At 41.6% G+C, this 17,019-nt stretch overlaps 3 protein-coding genes across 3 annotated transcripts; 2 read left to right on the forward strand and 1 right to left on the reverse strand.

Annotated features, from left to right (window-relative positions):
- Nucleotides 1-937: 937 nt before the first annotated feature.
- On the forward strand, nt 938-8,849 carry dnase1l4.1 (deoxyribonuclease 1 like 4, tandem duplicate 1). Its single transcript, XM_087801266.1, has 9 exons — nt 938-1,062; nt 3,995-4,079; nt 4,148-4,236; nt 4,292-4,378; nt 4,714-4,939; nt 4,999-5,156; nt 7,019-7,115; nt 7,271-7,349; nt 8,478-8,849. Exons 2-9 carry the CDS (start codon nt 3,999-4,001, stop codon nt 8,621-8,623), a joined length of 963 nt encoding a protein of 320 aa, XP_087657392.1. The 5' UTR covers nt 938-1,062; nt 3,995-3,998; the 3' UTR covers nt 8,624-8,849.
- Nucleotides 8,850-9,022: 173 nt separating this feature from the next.
- On the reverse strand, nt 9,023-10,973 carry tma7 (translation machinery associated 7 homolog). The gene is made up of 4 exons (XM_087800891.1): nt 10,853-10,973; nt 10,266-10,321; nt 9,273-9,360; nt 9,023-9,178 (listed from the first exon to the last, which is right to left on the reverse strand). The coding sequence occupies exons 1-4, from the start codon at nt 10,866-10,868 to the stop codon at nt 9,144-9,146; spliced, it is 195 nt and encodes a 64-aa protein (XP_087657017.1). The 5' UTR covers nt 10,869-10,973; the 3' UTR covers nt 9,023-9,143.
- A 44-nt stretch (nt 10,974-11,017) lies between these two features.
- On the forward strand, nt 11,018-15,078 carry ccdc51 (coiled-coil domain containing 51). Its single transcript, XM_087800759.1, has 7 exons — nt 11,018-11,105; nt 12,578-12,614; nt 12,676-12,874; nt 13,428-13,565; nt 13,628-13,792; nt 13,898-14,104; nt 14,169-15,078. Exons 2-7 carry the CDS (start codon nt 12,610-12,612, stop codon nt 14,715-14,717), a joined length of 1,263 nt encoding a protein of 420 aa, XP_087656885.1. The 5' UTR covers nt 11,018-11,105; nt 12,578-12,609; the 3' UTR covers nt 14,718-15,078.
- The last annotated feature ends 1,941 nt before the right edge of the window (nt 15,079-17,019 follow it).

The following is a 17,019-nucleotide window of genomic DNA, read 5'->3' on the forward strand; positions in this document are numbered from 1 at the left end:
CAATTACAAACACATGAACCTTTTACACACACACAAATTCACAAACAAAGAAACACACATGAACAGTTTTCACACTCAAACTCACAAATACAAACACATGAACACACACACAATCTTTTAACACACACATACTCACAAACACACACACATAATACACAACACACACAGATGAACCATTTACACAAATAAACTCACAAACAAATACACAAACATACTTACAAACATATGCACACACATTAACACACACAAATATTTTATACAAACATATACACACTCAGGAACACACACAAATATTTTATACAAACATATACACACTCAGGAACACACACAAACATTTGACACAAACTAACACACGCACATGAACACGCACAAACATTTTACACAGACATACTCACAAACAAACGCACACATAATACACGACACACACACATGAACCATTTACACAAATAAACTCACAAATACACAAACATACTTACAAACATATGCACACACATTAACATATACAAATATTTTATACAAACATATACACACTCAAGAACACACACACACATTTGACACAAACTAACACACACACATGAACACACACAAACATTTTACACAAACATACACCAAACAAATGCACACACGGACACTCAGGTGCATGTGTGTATTCATATGTGTGTTTAAAAGATTCATGTGTGTGTGTGTGCGTTAGTTTTTGTCATGATGTGACACTTGTGGTTCTGCCTCTTCAGGATGTCGTGCAGGTCGTTGAACAAACAGGAAGCAGACGCTGCAGGCGGACAGAACCGGTCCTGATCTTTCATCTTCTTCTTCTCTGCATGGATGAGGGACTAATCTAACATCGTCGTTCAGCTCATACCAACAGTGGGTGTCACATGACACCTCCAGGTGAGGAGCTGCCCCCCCCCTCCCCACCCCCCCACAGACACACACACACCCACACACACACACACACACACAGGTGGAGTCTCCAGCAGCCATAGGCGGAGCAGCAGCACCTATAGAAGCGTTATTTGTCTTCTCACACAGAGATTCTGCTGCGGTTCTTCTCCAGACCAGGTGAGTCCTGCTCGGTCCAGACGTACGAATGAAGATGTTCTGTGAACGTGTGGCTCAGCAGACGAGGGGTTGACGGATGTGTGAGACCCGACTCTTGGAAACAAAGTATAGCTTAGTTCCTTCTGTTGCTACTGCTCAGTGTAACCTTTCGTTTTCTTTTATTAATGATTTACTGCTTATTCACTTGTGAGGGTTGGTCCCAGCTGTTCAGGGCAACAGGCGGGGGGAACCCTGAACAGGTGAACCTCTAACAGACACAAACAACCAGTCGCACGTCTGCAGGAGGAAACCGAGGCCCATAAACAACGTTTTAAATCCTGGTGGAAATAAATCTGAGATATAGAATATTTTTGAACAAAAGGAAGTTTTTGAAGGAACGAAAGGAATTGGTGAGGGAACAAACAGGAGTTTATGAGGGGAACAAACGGAAGTTTATGAGGGAACGAAATAAAGTTTTTGAGGAAACAAAAGAACGTTTTTGGAGGAAGGAAAGGACGTTTTTGAGGGAACGAAAGGAAGTTTTGAGGGAACAAAATAAAGTTTTTGAGGAAACAAAAGTACGTTTCTGAGGAGGACAAACAGAAGTTTATGAGGGAACGAAATAAAGTTTATGAGGAAACAAAAGAACGTTTTTGGAGGAACGAAAGGACGTTTTTGAGGGAACGAAAGGAAGTTGTGAGGGAACAAAATTACGTTTCTGAGGAGGACAAACAGAAGTTTATGAGGGAACGAAAGAACGTTTTTGAAGGAACGAAAGGAATTTGTGAGAGAACGAAAGGAAGTTTCTGAGGGGAACAAACAGAAGTTCATGAGGGATCGAAATAAAGTTTTTGAGTGGACGAAAGAAAGTTTTTGAGGGAACGAAAGGAAGTTTTTGAGAGAACAAATTGAAGTTTGTCAGGGACGTAGGGAATTTTTTGAGGGAACCAAAATCATTTTTTGAGGGATTTTCAAGTGTCATGACGTACTTTATTTTTATTTTTCCACTTGTTTTGCACCTTGTTAGGTCACATTTTCTTATCCAGTCATCAGCACCAGGGATTCATACCAACAACTTCCTAATCATTAGTGCTAACAGTTTTCTGTTTGGTCACTTGTTGGTCAATCGAGTCGCTCGAGTCGGACCAGTCCGTTGTTTTTGTTTACATCCTGATAATCTGGTTCCTCGCATTAGTGGACAATTGTGTGTTTCTGCTGGAACCAACGAGGTGACAATGGAACTCACAACGTGTCGGAACAAGAGTCTGAGTCGTGGACCTCTTTTTCAGGTTTAGACTCGTGGGACACACACACACACACACACACACCCCCACACACACACAAGACCACATTTCTGAATGTAGCCATTAGTGTGACAGTGCTATCCCGCTGACCACTGCATGTTTCGTTGCGGTCCAAGTACGATGCCAGGCCTGACGCACAGACACACACACATGTGGTTGAAGGTTCAATTACTGTGATGTCTTCTGGAGCTGCAACTCTTCACCGCCTGCCCTACCCCTGACACAACACAACTGATGAGATCTTCAACAATGAGAGTCTGTGTGTGTCTTTGTGTGTTGACATGTTCAAACAAGAGGCATCAGATACACAATCCCAGCTTTTGTGTATACTACGTATATATGGATTCACATGTGTGTAGATATATGTCTGTGTTTGTGTGTTATGCAAGTGAGCATGGATATGTGTGTGTGGATGCATGTGTGTGGATGTAAGTAAGTAAGTAAGTAATATTTATTTATATAGCGCTTTTCCAGACCAGGGTCACAAAGCACTTAAACAATCAAAACAATACTCAAAAAAGTACATACTTTAAAGATCAAGATAATACTGAGAACAACACAGGAGTTCCAGAAATTCAAGAAAAAGCCTGAACAAATAGAAACGTCTTAAGATGTTTCTTAAAGGAGTCAGTAGATCCATCAAGCGCAAAGAGAGAGAAGATCGTTCCAAAGCTTAGGAGCAACAGCCTGGAAGGATTTCTCTCCTCTGGTCCTGAACCGTGTTCAGGAACCATCAGTAGATTCTGATCCACAGACCTCAGAGCCCGAGCTGGGGTGTAAGGCTGGATCAGATCAGTGATGTAAGGCGGAGCCTGACCATGAATAGATCTGAAAGTAAGAACCAGAATTTTAAAGTTGATCCTGAAAGAAACTGGAGGCAAGTGAAGAGTTTTAAGGATCGGAGAAATGTGAGTTCTTCTACTAGAGCGGGTCAGAATTCTCGCTGCAGAGTTCTGAATCAACTGCAGGCGAGACACATCCTTCTTGTTAAGACATGAAAACAAACTGTTACAATAGTCCAGACGAGAAGAAACAAACGCATGGATTACAAGCTCCAGATCATGTTCCGACAACATTTTCCTAAGTTTAGAGATTTTTCTCAGTTGAAGGAAACAGTTTCTGGTCAGTTTTCTACAGTGTTGAACTAGAGACATGTCTTTATCAAATACAACACCCAGGTTTCTCAGGCTCAGTTTGACAGACTGACCTAAGTCATCCAAGTACTGACTCAACCCTGTGTGTTTTTGTGTGTTATGCAAGTTGGCATGCATATGTGTGTGTGGATGCATGTGTGTGCGTGTGGATGTGTGTTTTGGCATGTGTGCGAGAAGCACGTGTGAATGTGTGTGTGGGTTTATGCATGTGTGTGTGGATGTGTAGATGTGCGCATGGTTGCTTGTGTGGATATTTGTGTGTCGTGCAAGTGTGCGTGGGTATGTGTATGTTGACGTGTGTGCGAGGATGCATGTGTGTGTTTGTGTTGGGATGCATGTATGTGGAAGTGTGTGTCTGGGGTTGTGTGTTTGTGTGTGGATGCATGTGTGCGTGGATGTGTGTGTGCGTGAATGCTTGTGTGTTTGATCCTGGCTGCGTTTGCATGCGCACAAGTGTGAGTCTGTGAATCAGTGTGTGTTTGTGTGTCTCCACAGCAACATGAGGGTTGCCTCCTTTAACATCCAGAAGTTTGGGAAGACAAAAGTGTCCGATCCAGATGTTCTCAACATCGTAACCAAGGTAACGAACGCCGCATGATCGGGCTTCAGGTCGGCCTGACTATGACATCATCACCTGTCGCCCCTCAGATCGTGTCCCGCTATGACATCATCGTGATCCTGGAGGTGGTGGACGTGAGCGGCGAGTCGGTGCGTTCTCTGATGGAGGCGCTCAACAGGTGAGTCCCTCGTGGCCCTGAACCAGAACCCTGTGACCAGTCCTGGTGTGTTCAGGGCCAACTCGGAGCATCACTACACCCTCAAGATCAGCAGCCGTCTGGGCCGCACCCGCTACAAGGAGCAGTTCATGTTCCTGTACAGGTGAGTGCACAGGTGACACCTGGCTGTAGGGGTTTAGGAAAATATTGATACAATTGAACTTCCGGCCGCTATCATTACGTCCTGCTCAATGAAATCCCACGAGATGACTGAGGACAAGAGGATACAGTCAACTCCATCAGATTTTAAAGCTAATGTTTGAACAATTTTGGTTTCAATACTACAGTCAATACTACAATATCCTTGTAGTATATCCTTGTACAGTATCACGATATAACGCAACATCTTTACTCCTGTATCGTGATACGTATTATGTACTCTTGACAATACACGCCTGTACTTGTACACTGTAAATGACGCCATCCTCCCCGGCTCAGGGACGACAAGGTGGACCTGGTGGGCTCGTACCAGTACGACGACAAGTCCACCGACGGCGGGGACGTGTTCGCCAGAGACCCGTACATCCTGAGGTTCCGCTGCCATGACACGGTTCTGAAAGACCTGGTCCTGGTGCCGGTCCACACCAAGCCGGAAGACTCGGACAAGGAGCTGGACGAGCTCTACGACGTGTTCATGCACGTCAAGGACAAGTGGAGGACGGATGTGAGTGCGAGACTTCGCGGGCTGGTTCTGTGGACGCTCACCATCTTCCTGCTCCTCAGAACATCATGATCCTCGGAGATTTCAATGCCGACGGCGCCTACGTCACCAAGAAGGAAATGAAGGAAATCCGCATCCGCAGCGACAAGAACTTCCACTGGCTTATAGGCGACCACATGGACACGACCGCGAGGACGGGCAACGACCACACCTACGACAGGTAAACCAGGTGGAGTCGCTGAACTGACAAGATGCTAACATGATGAAGACGTAATGTTAACATGATGCTAATATTACGCTAACGTGCCTCTAATGACGTTACATTAACCTGACATTAATGAGATCGATTAGCTTGACAAGTCGTAAACGTGACCCTAACATAATGCTAACTTGGCATTACTATAGCACTAACATGGCGCTAACATGATGCTGAAGTAATACCAACGATTAGCTAAGGTTATGGTTAGATGATGCTAACATGACGCTGACGTGACACCAATGTGATGCTAATTAAGCAATAACATGATGCTAACTTAGTGCTAACATGTGCTAACGTGATGCTTACATGATGCTACCTTGAAGCTAAGGTTAAAGTTTTGTGACGCTAACATAACGCTGAAGTGACACTAAAGTGAAGCTAACTTTTCATTAACATAGCGCTAATTTATTATATATGTTATACTATCATGAAGCTAATGAACTAAGGTTAAAGTTTTGTGATGCTAACAAGACACTAATGTGATGTTAACGTGTTACTGCCATGAAGCTAATGAAGCTAAGGTTAAAGTTTTGTGATGCTAACAAGACGCTAATCTAATGTTAACGTGTTACTGCCATGAAGTTAATGAAGCTAAGGTTAAAGTTTTGTGATGCTAACGAGACGCTAATGTGATGTTAACGTGTTACTGCCATGAAGTTAATGAAGCTAAGGTTAAAGTTTTGTGATGCTAACAAGACGCTAATGTGATGTTAACGCGTTACTGCCATGAAGTTAATGAAGCTAAGGTTAAAGTTTTGTGATGCTAACAAGACGCTAATGTGATGTTAACGCGTTACTGCCATGAAGTTAATGAAGCTAAGGTTAAAGTTTTGTGATGCTAACAAGACGCTAATGTGATGTTAACGTGTTACTGCCATGAGGTTAATGAAGCTAAGGTTAAAGTTTTGTGATGCTAACAAGACGCTAATGTGATGTTAACGTGTTACTGCCATGAGGTTAATGAAGCTAAGGTTAAAGTTTTGTGATGCTAACAAGACGCTAATGTGATGTTAACGTGTTACTGCCATGAGGTTAATGAAGCTAAGGTAAAAGTTTTGTGATGCTAACAAGACGCTTATGTGATGTTAACGTGTTACTGCCATGAAGTTAATGAAGCTAAGGTTAAAGTTTTGTGATGCTAACAAGACGCTAATGTGATGTTAACGCGTTACTGCCATGAAGTTAATGAAGCTAAGGTTAAAGTTTTGTGATGCTAACAAGACGCTAATGTGATGTTAACTTGTTACTGCCATGAGGTTAATGAAGCTAAGGTAAAAGTTTTGTGATGCTAACAAGACGCTTATGTGATGTTAACGTGTTACTGCCATGAAGTTAATGAAGCTAAGGTTAAAGTTTTGTGATGCTAACAAGACGCTTATGTGATGTTAACGTGTTACTGCCATGAAGTTAATGAAGCTAAGGTAAAAGTTTTGTGATGCTAACAAGACGCTTATGTGATGTTAACGTGTTACTGCCATGAAGTTAATGAAGCTAAGGTAAAAGTTTTGTGATGCTAACAAGACGCTTATGTGATGTTAACGTGTTACTGCCATGAAGTTAATGAAGCTAAGGTTAAAGTTTTGTGATGCTAACAAGACGCTAATGTGATGTTAACTTGTTACTGCCATGAGGTTAATGAAGCTAAGGTAAAAGTTTTGTGATGCTAACAAGACGCTTATGTGATGTTAACGTGTTACTGCCATGAAGTTAATGAAGCTAAGGTTAAAGTTTTGTGATGCTAACAAGACGCTAATGTGATGTTAACGCGATACTAAGTTAGCACTAACTTGATGCTAACGTGGCGCTGGCGTTTCTGTGCGCAGGATCGTGGTGTACGGAGACGACATGCTGCACGCCATCATGCCAGGCTCCGCTCGACCTTTCAACTTCCAGAAGGAGTACAGACTCAGCGAGCTGCAGGTGAGGTCACATTTTAAAGTATATACTTTATTGAATATTGTTTTGATTGTTTAAGTGCTTTGTGACCATGGTCTGGAAAAGCGCTATACAAATAAAAACTTACATACATGAACACCAAAGGTCAAAGGTCAAAGTCACATATATTTGTCTCACAGGCGCTGAAGGTCAGCGACCACTACCCCGTCGAGGTCGTGCTCAGGTCCAGCGATGGCACCGACGCTCAGCTGCCATCTGGTATATTTGAACATGTTTATTTTGTTTTCACAAACTCAAACTATGATTCTTATAGAAGTATAATTTAATTCAATATTTTTTTCATTGAAAAAAGTCATTTTTAATTAAAAATATATATAGTTAAATGTATCGATTTATTTACACATAAAGTTTGATATTCTAATTCCAATAATTCGATGTTCTAAATTCATTATATTTTCATTCGAAGCCTATTGAATTCAATATAAAAATGTTGCTATGATAGTGTGATGGGAAAATAGTAAGTTATCAAATGAGTTGTTGAACGACAGGAAACTTAATGTTAACCTTTGCTCTTGTTTCAATCATTGTCTGAAGATCGTCTCAGGAGGTTGTAAAACTGATTAAATCAAGAAGAAAACAGGAAACACATTGATTTTCCCGTTACATTTAACGACATCTGCGGTGGTTTCCTTAGTGCTGAACTTTGTCCCGTTTCATGGATAAAAGATAACGTGTGATTGTGTATAAAGGTGCGACTAAATCAGGGTAACGCCAGAGTGAAAATGGAACCTTCTAGGGAGAGGCTTTTGTATTCCTAACCTGACTTAGTGCCACCATGATTGGCTGACAGTTCGATCAAGTAGATTAGTTCTCTTTTGGTATTGTCTGGTGGAACCAACAAAAAAATATATATATATTTATATATATATATATATATATATATATATATATGTTTTTTTATTAAATTTTATTTAAAATTCAAGTTTCAATATTGAAATTATTCATAAGAATTATTCAATGAAAAAAAATTCTAAATTTCAACGTAAAAATTAGGTTTAAAGGGTTAAAACCCTTGAATATAATTATATAAATATATAAATATAATTATATCAATATTTATTTCTTTATTGCTCTTTGTTCTTTTTCTTATTTTATTTTTGATTTATTTTTTATGAAAAATTGCTGTATTTGCGGTGGCTATTGGAAAAAAAACTATTTAGATCAATAAAGTTCTACCTTACCTTACCTTATAAAACTGTTCAAAATAAAAATGTTACATTCAAGCCATGAATCTCATGACAGACATATTTTCATAGGTTTGTTCAATTTAATCATTAATTTCATTGTCATACATGTGGATGTTCCTGATGAGGTCTTGTGGTCCAGCAGGTGAGCAGCGGGAGGACAATCGGCCTCAAGACCTGGAGGAGCTGAAGAGGGAGAACCTGCTGCTGGAGCGAGAGAAGCTGCAGCTGGAGATCCAGATGCTGCGACTGAAGATGTCCAAGCTAACAAGCAGGAACGAGCTCTGAAGTCCTCCTGCTCAGACCTGCAGCAGGTGAAGGAGGCGAGACCGTCTTCCTCCTCTGGACCCTGCTGAGACCTGAGCTGTGACCTGTCCTGACAGGAGCTACCTCGACTGACACATCATGCTGCTCTCGCTGCTGACTGAAGTCTTTAAAAGTAGAGTTCGTCTTCCCCTGGTGGTCACGTGGGAAGACTTGAGCCATATATTGTAAAATAAATACATTTCTTCATCATGAGAGCAACGTTTTTTGTGTAGAACTGTAAGAGAAAACAAACTTAAATTGAAATAATATTTCCCTTTTGTGATTGTGAAGTGAAATATATATATATTTTTTTTTTTTCAAAGTTGAACTAGTTTAAATCTGTCCTGGGCCTTGTTTAATCCAAATCAAAGAGACTTTGAAGTAATTACAAAAAAACTTTATTGACTCAAGCTTCACAACAAAACAACAAGACTTGACCGTTGGGTCATGATGGTTCCGGTCCAGACGGGTTCTTCTGCAGGTACGGGACGAGGAGGTGAACTCACTTCTTCCCGGACTTCTTGATGCCGGTGCCGGCTGCAGGGACGACAACGTCACCAGGATGTTCAGTGACACAGGCGCTTTATTTTGAAAAAACATGCGAGCCAATGACGAAGCAGGAGAGTCTCACCGAGAGGTCCTTTTCCTGCAGCTTTGGCCTTCATCTGGTCCAACGCTTTCTGGTCCTCCTTCTGCTTCTGTTTGAAGGCCATTTCATCCTGGAGAGACACAGGCGAGGTTGCAGCTCAACAACGCTCATGTACGACCATTGACACTAAAGACCTGACTTGACAAGGTTAATAAAGTTTTACCCATTTATCTATATGAAATAACAATGAGGGCCATCTAGTGGTCGAATGGAAGAATGACAGCCTCCTATTTTTCCACTTGGATGACCATTTCTTTAACAAGCCAAACTGTATTTTAACATCATTAAATCCTTCCAGGATCCTTTCTCCGTTTACATGGTTTGGCAAGTTAATGATCTAACACAGATGCAGTTATGAGTTCACTGAGAAGGAATGAGACAAGAGTGTTGTAAAGCAAGTGTGGAGTGAGTTGGAGAATTTTTATTGAGTTAAAAATGAAACTGATTTTGAGGTTATATAAGATAAGTTGTTGTTCGAGTCTCATTAAAAAACACAAAAAATAAATACTAGTTTAGTTTGAGTGCTACAAGAGTAGCCAAATAATTACATTTTGATCATTCATGGACAGAGTTTTTAATGTTATACAGATGAAACATTCAGTTGTGCGTTTGTCCTTTAACTGTAATGTTGAACCACCGCCGAAAATGTCAGTTTCTTTTCAGAAAGTGTGACAAAAGCACAAACGCAATATTACAATGATATCGTCAGAATCTAAATCATACATAATGGCAGTCATTAGATTGTTCAAGACGCACTGAATAACTCGACCACAAATAAGGTTTTATACAAAATAACTTAATTGACCAAATTAGGGCAAAGAAAAAAGTAAAAATTAAAACATTTAGATGTTTAATTCACTTTATCTTTGAAGTAGAACAACATTTTAAGTTCAACAAAAATATAAACCTCACTGTAGAATTGAACACCACTGCTTGTTTCCACATTATTTAAGACACACTTGAATGTTTACTCACATCATCCATCTCCTTGTTCTGTTTCTTCGGAGCCTTCAGTGGCTTTTTTTTACCTCCTGCAATAAAAAAAAGGGAGGTTTAACAAAACCAACGAAAACATTCTGTAAACACCATGATTTGTTGGAAGTGAAAATGAAAAAATGTTTCCATTAAGGATGCAGCTGCCAATATGTGTTCACTTCATTATAATCATGAAAAACGCTCAAAACTGAATGTATTGGACTGATCAACAATAACTAGGTTAGGATATAAAAAAAAGACATGTCATACTGAGTTATTGTTAGAAATCATAGAGAAATAAAAACTAAATTTAATTCGCAAAATCTATTCTTACATGTATGGGCCGCTGTCGATTAGTTGACCCAGTTATGTCTGACACGGATGTTCCAAAGGTAAATGTTTATTACTCGGTGAAGTCAAAAGTAGTATATATTAAATCACGATAAATATCAGTGGAGTTTGCTGAGGCAGCGCACTTGTTAGCCGGCTAGCACAACCACGTTTGTTTTGTCGTTTATCGAAATATTGTTTTTTAAATTTAAACCATGAACATTCTAGACAAATCCAGCCATATATCATCTTCTTACCTTCCCTGCCTGACATAATCCCGACTGTTAATGTGACTATTTCAGTGGAAAGATTGATAAATTCTGCAGTAGCTCTTTAGCACAACCTGCCGTATCGCTAGTCCGCGCCGTCATGGACCAGTTGACGTTTGACCCGGATATAGAATGACGTAGGCACGACATGCTAGGATGCTAACTGTTAGCTGACAGAAAGTGCCGTGTGTCGTGATCATAGAACGTTTAGGTCATGGTACGGTTGACGTAGAAGAAACAGGTGCGTACATTTACATTAACGTTTAAGAATGTTAAAAAAGAATGTGGGATGTGATGTTTGACTGAAGCTTGTCTCTTAAGGCTGATACAAGTGTTTAAATGTGTTGTTCTTTGAGTGACAAGACACGTGACCTTAGCCGGTGACATCACCTGTCTTGGTTATTTTGTCAGGTAAATGTTAGTTTAAACTTTAAAAGCATTTAAACATCATTTCTACTAGAGACTGTTATACTTAAATATCAGTAGCATGTTGATGTAAACATGTATGTTTCATTTAATTCACAGGTGTTTGTTTTAGCAAGTCACCTGACGTGTCTTGTTGTGTAAATAATAATAATTTATATCTGTAGAACGCTTTTCCAGACCAGGGTCACAAAGCACTTAAACAATCAAAACAATACCCAATAAAACATATACTTAAAAGATCAAGATAACACCGAGCCTGTACGATGTATTAATGCGATGAATTGAAAAACCTGTCAAATAAAATTTCGGTAGTTGATTGTCTTTGAATGAAAAATGACAAACATAAAAAGAAAAATAAATTGACAGTTTTTTTTCTTCCGATAAAGCAGTAAAATTTCACAATGATACTATTCATAAGTTAAGTTAATGTGTGAGTAAACTGAGGAGTTAAAGATTCTGGCAGTAATTATGTATCAAGTATTTCTAGAACAATGTTGAGAAAATATCGATGCACTTAAATAAAGCGACAGCATATTTTATTTTTAAATAACATTCAAATATTCACTTGATTTCACTTGTTTTTCTTCTTTTGTTAAATACTAATATAGTTCCTCTGTTTTAATAAAGTTAACACATTGTGTGTCGACTGTTTTACGAAAGTGTTTCTACCGTTTAGTTCCGTTCTAGTAGAAGAACTCACTTTTCTCTGATCCTTAAAACTCTTCACTGGCTTCCAGTTTCTTTCAGGATCAACTTTAAAATTCTGGTTCTTACTTTCAGATCTATTCATGGTCAGGCTCCTCCTTACATCACTGATCTGATCCAGCCTTACACCCCAGCTCGGGCTCTGAGGTCTGTGGATCAGAATCTACTTATGGTTCCACGCACACGGCTCAGGACCAGAGGAGAGAAATCTTTTCAGGCTGTTGCTCCTAAGCTTTGGAACAATCTTCTCTCTCTTTGCTCTTGACGGATCTACTGACTCCTTTAAGAAACATCTTAAGACGTTTCTATTTGTTCCGGCTTTTCCTTGATTTTCTGGAACTCCTGTGTTGTTCTCAGTATTATCTTGATCTTTAAAGTATGTACTTTATTGAATATTGTTTTGATTGTTTAAGCGCTTTGTGAGCCTGGTCTGGAAAAGCGCTATATAGATAAATATTACTTACTTACTTACTTACTTACTTTAAATGAAACTCAATATATCCGTTACCACAGTATCTGCATTTACAGTGAGGTACGGGTGTCAGACTTGAAGTTAAGTCTGAGTTACTTTGTCTCCTTTAGGTGCTTCTGCTGTGAAGCGCAGCTGCTTCTCCATGAGGTGAGAGTCGAGTTCTGTGCTGAACCCGAGAAAGTTGTTTCTTAGTGAGTCTGTGTTTCAGGTACTCGAGCGTCCAGGTGTCCCTCCGGACTCATGGGTTCTGCTGTCGTCCCGGACTCTTCCCTCCCGGGTGTTCCGTGGGCAGGCTGGTTCTGGTGCGGGACTTCAGCGTCCAGAGTCAGCCCCCTGCAAGCCCGACTCCTTCTGGAAAGAGGAGCGGAGCTGAGCTCGTGAAGGAGCAGGTGCTGGTCGGGCTGCAGGTCAGAACCTTTGACAACATCATGTGTCAAATATATCAGAATATTGTAAAGTTGGACTTAACATTTTAAATGTTGAGACTTCTTATTGAAAGTTTTCTTTTTTTCTAGCATTGAATTATTATTTTTTCAACAATTGAATTTATTAATTTGTATATTGAGATGTTTATTTTTTTTTTAAGTAATAGAAAAAAATAATACATTTCTTCTAAATATTTAAAATATTTTCAAAGTAAAATATTTTTATATTGAGTTAAAAAGGCTATGAATTAAAAAATAATTTAATTTAGTTTTTTTTTTTTATTATTTGAATTTGAATAACAAAATATAAGTGTAAAAGAAAATACATTGATTTTGAAAGTATTACATTTTATCACTTAGTTATTTAAATAAAAGCAAAGTTTCAATATAGGAATTGTTCAATTAAATTATTCCAAAATATATTTAAATGTTTAAAAAACAACTACATTTCAATAAAATATTCCAATTTGCATCATTTGAAATGTAACAATTCAATCTTCTGATGATAACCTTCCAAACTTCTGTCTCTCTCCAGCATGTGGGCGCGTTTGGGCGACAGTGGGGTCAAAGGTCACTGCAGATGGCCACAGCCTCTGTAAACAGCTGGTGGGCGAGGTATGAGGAGTTTGTGGGTCTCAACGAGGTCCGACACGCTCAGAGCAAGGTCACGGAGGTCAGTGGTCAGAGAGGCGCTCCAGGTGCCCGATCCCCGGTTCTGACTCGCTGTCCCCGCAGGCGGAGTCGGCCTTCATGGTGGCCAGAGGGATGGTCCGAGAGGCTCACCTGAGCCTGGAGGCCCTGCAGGTGCGGCTGAAAGAGGTGCGGGACCGACTGGACCGGGTCTCCAGAGAAGAGGCTCACTATTTGGAGCTGGCGACTATGGAACACAAACTGCTGCAGGTTTGTCCACCTGTGACGGTTCTGAACCTCCGGGTCCACGTGTGCTGGTTCTCTGAAATAAAAATGGCGGCTCCTGAGCTCACAGGTGTGTCCGTGTGTCGGCAGGAGGAGCGGCGGTTCCGGACGGCGTACGAGAACGCCGAGGGGTCGGAGCGAGAGAAGTTCGCTCTGTTCTCGGCCGGCGTGCGCGAGAGCCACGAGAAGGAGCGGACTCGGGCCGAGAGGACCAAGAACTGGTCCGTTATTGGGTCGGTACTCGGGGCACTGATTGGAGTCATGGGGTCCACGTACATCAACCGAGTCCGTCTGCAGGTGAGAGAACGATCCTGATTGTCTTGTCCAGTTCTGGACCGAGTCCCACTGTATCTGGTTTCAGGAGCTGAAGACGCTGCTGTTGGAGGCCCAGAAAGGCCCGGAAAGTCTACAGGAGGCCCTCAGAGTCCAGGCCGGGAACCACCGGTCCCAGCAGGACGAGCTCAGAACCATCATTGACAGCATGCGGGTCGCTCTGCAGGAGCGGGTCGGTGTCGACAACAGTGCGCCCGCCGCAGCATCGCCCGTGTCCCCCGCCTCCGTCTACAAGGAACTGAGTTCGGGCAGCAAGCGGGCCGAGGCCCTGTTGGCGTCCCTCATGCCTCAGGTGGGTCAGCTGGAGCAGGGACTGGGCCGGGTCGAGAGCGAGCTGTCGCAGGTGAGGAAAGTCCTGGAGACGACACCGAAGCCTGAGTTCTTGCCTAGAACTTTGGACCGCCCAGAAAGTAGTGGGTTGTTGGAGTCCGAAGTCCTTCTGAAGAGGCTGGAAGAAACCCAGGACTTCTTAGGGGAGGGGATCCGACAGAACACAATCATCAACGGTATCATCACCTCAACGGTCGCGGCACTGACCGTCTCCGCCGTCTACCTGCTGCTCAGAGGACCCGGGTAGAGCAGAACCCTCCGAACCGGGTCTTGACTTATGGTACTGACCCGTGAAGACTAAACTAATTATTGTTGATGGATCTTCTGGAAGCTTCTTTTTCTATCAGAACCACCTGAAACCTTAACCGGGTCCAGAACTTGAGCCCAACTTTGGACCAAGATTGTGAGGTCACTCTTGTTGTTGCCATGGCAACGCTGCACTGAAGCTTGATCTGGGCGGGTTCTGATCCGCCCGTGATCGGTTAATAAATAAGCAGCTGATCAGAACCTGCTGATGTCTGACCCGTGTGTGAGTCAGAAAGGGAATAATGAAATGTTTGTTAAAACACGGAAAAGTGAATAAAATAAAAGTCACTCGTAAACTAGAACCGACTCAGTCCTAAAAACCAACCACCATCTTCCCGCCACAAGGCGTCGCTACAACAAGCCAGATGACATTTATTACGTCATAAACCAATTATGAAACGGCAATGCCGTGTTTTGACCAGCAGGGGGCGTCTCAGCCCTAAACATCCGCCACTGCATCTGATGCAACTTCGCTCTGTCGCTGCATAAGCGGTCCAGTTGTCACGAGACTCCAGAACCAGAACTCGCTGCGCTGGAAGAACGAGACGTCAAGGTCGTTCAAGTGGTTCCTCTGACGGATCTGAAAATCCTCCTGAGCAGGTGTTGGCATTAGTTGGAACATGAGACACACAAACATGCAAAGACACACACTACTGTGTTTCCTCAACAATCGATGAACTCAGGGAGGACACACGCACACGCGCGCGCACACACACACACCAGGGATCATTTTAAAACATGATACATAAACAGTTGTGAGCTGGAATGAAAACACAAACATAACCAGACTTGCATGAAGACGACCAAACTTAGAGGCATGTGAACACACTCAACCCTGCACGCACACACACACATGCAAAACACAGCACCCCCCCACACACACACACACACATGCAAAACATAGCAGCCACAAGCGCACACACTCACAGACATGCTCAGATAATTGTCATTGTTAATATTTTCTTTAGCACGACTCAGTGTGAGATTTGAGAAACAAACATTTTCCACATGATTATCAGTAAGAGAAGCACAACTTGACCCACACACACACACAAACACACACATGTAGGAAGGTCAACACAAATGTGTGTTTTCCTGCGCCACATCTTTAATGTTCTTACTGGAATTTTCCAGAGAAGGAAGCAGGAGGTGACCCGACAAGTCACATGACCGCAGAAGATAAAAGATTTTTTTTACGACTTTATGACGTAAAGTTCTGTGACCGGAAAACCTCCATTGTTTGTAAACATCCAGGTGACAATGATGACCTTCATTTTCCCTCACTTCTCTCCTCCATGTTCCCTCAAAGATCTCCTTCATGTTCCCTCACTTCTCTCCTCCATGTTCCCTTTATCTTCTTCATGTTCCCTCTCCTTCGTTCTCTTCTCTCCTCCATGTTCCCTTCCTTATGTTCCCTCAAAGATCTCCTTCATGTTCCCTCACTTCTCTCCTTCATGTTTCCTTCCTTATGTTCCCTTAATCACCTTCATGTTCTCTCTCTTTTCTACATATTCCCTCTCTTCTCTCCCTCAAGTATCTACTTCATGTTCCCTCTCTTCGCCTCCTTATATCCCCACTCTTCTTTCCCTAATGTTCCCCCTCTTCTTTCCCTCATGTTCACTCACTTCTCTCCTTTAATATTCCTGAATTATCTCATTCATGCTACCTTACTCCTTTCCTTCATGTCCCCTCACATCCCTCCTTTTTGTTTTCTTACTTCTCTCCTTCATGGTCCCTCAATAATTTCCTTCATGTTCCCTCACTTTTCTCATGTTCATTCACTTCTCTACTTTATGTTTTCTCACTTCCTACTTTTTTGACCCTTCACTTTTTTTTTTAAATGTTCCCTCACTTGTCTCTATCATGTTTCCTTAATTGTCTATGCTATGTTCCTTCCTTTATGTTCTCTCATTGGTCTCCTTCATTTTGCCCTCTCTGATGTTCCCTCTATTGCCTTCTTTTTGTTCCCTTGCTCATGTTCCTTCACTTCTCTCCTTCACATCCTGTCCATCATGTTCCCTCTCTTGTCTCTTTTCTTGTTTCCTTACTTCTCCTCTTTGAGTTTGTTAAATCTTTCCTCTGAATCAACTTTTCTTTCTTTTGTTTAAACTGAGGTCATCAAGTTCACTCTGCTGAGTGTGTGTGTGCGTGTGCATGTGTGTGTGTGTGTTGTCGCAAGGCTGCTCATAGGGTCGTGGGGTCAAAAGTGTGAGTGTAGATATATCTGTGTGTGTGTGAGAAAG

This window comes from Callionymus lyra, chromosome 10 (genome assembly GCF_982586985.1).
Source record: "Callionymus lyra chromosome 10, fCalLyr1.hap1.1, whole genome shotgun sequence".
NCBI lineage: Eukaryota > Metazoa > Chordata > Actinopteri > Syngnathiformes > Callionymidae > Callionymus > Callionymus lyra.

What these genes read in the sequence shown, in the direction of transcription:
- dnase1l4.1 (XM_087801266.1), top strand. Translation starts at nt 3,999, where the DNA reads ATGAGGGTTGCCTCCTTTAACATCCAGAAGTTTGGGAAGACAAAAGTG. An exon ending in TTCTCAACATCGTAACCAAG is followed by an intron (nt 4,080 to 4,147) that starts GTAACGAACGCC and finishes GTCGCCCCTCAG; the next exon opens with ATCGTGTCCCGCTATGACAT. An exon ending in AGGACAAGTGGAGGACGGAT is followed by an intron (nt 4,940 to 4,998) that starts GTGAGTGCGAGA and finishes CCTGCTCCTCAG; the next exon opens with AACATCATGATCCTCGGAGA.
- tma7 (XM_087800891.1), bottom strand. An exon ending in AGAACAAGGAGATGGATGAT is followed by an intron (nt 9,361 to 10,265) that starts GTGAGTAAACAT and finishes GTGTCTCTCCAG; the next exon opens with GATGAAATGGCCTTCAAACA. An exon ending in TGCAGGAAAAGGACCTCTCG is followed by an intron (nt 9,179 to 9,272) that starts GTGAGACTCTCC and finishes TCGTCCCTGCAG; the next exon opens with CCGGCACCGGCATCAAGAAG.
- ccdc51 (XM_087800759.1), top strand. An exon ending in AGGTGCTGGTCGGGCTGCAG is followed by an intron (nt 12,875 to 13,427) that starts GTCAGAACCTTT and finishes GTCTCTCTCCAG; the next exon opens with CATGTGGGCGCGTTTGGGCG. An exon ending in CTCAGAGCAAGGTCACGGAG is followed by an intron (nt 13,566 to 13,627) that starts GTCAGTGGTCAG and finishes CTGTCCCCGCAG; the next exon opens with GCGGAGTCGGCCTTCATGGT.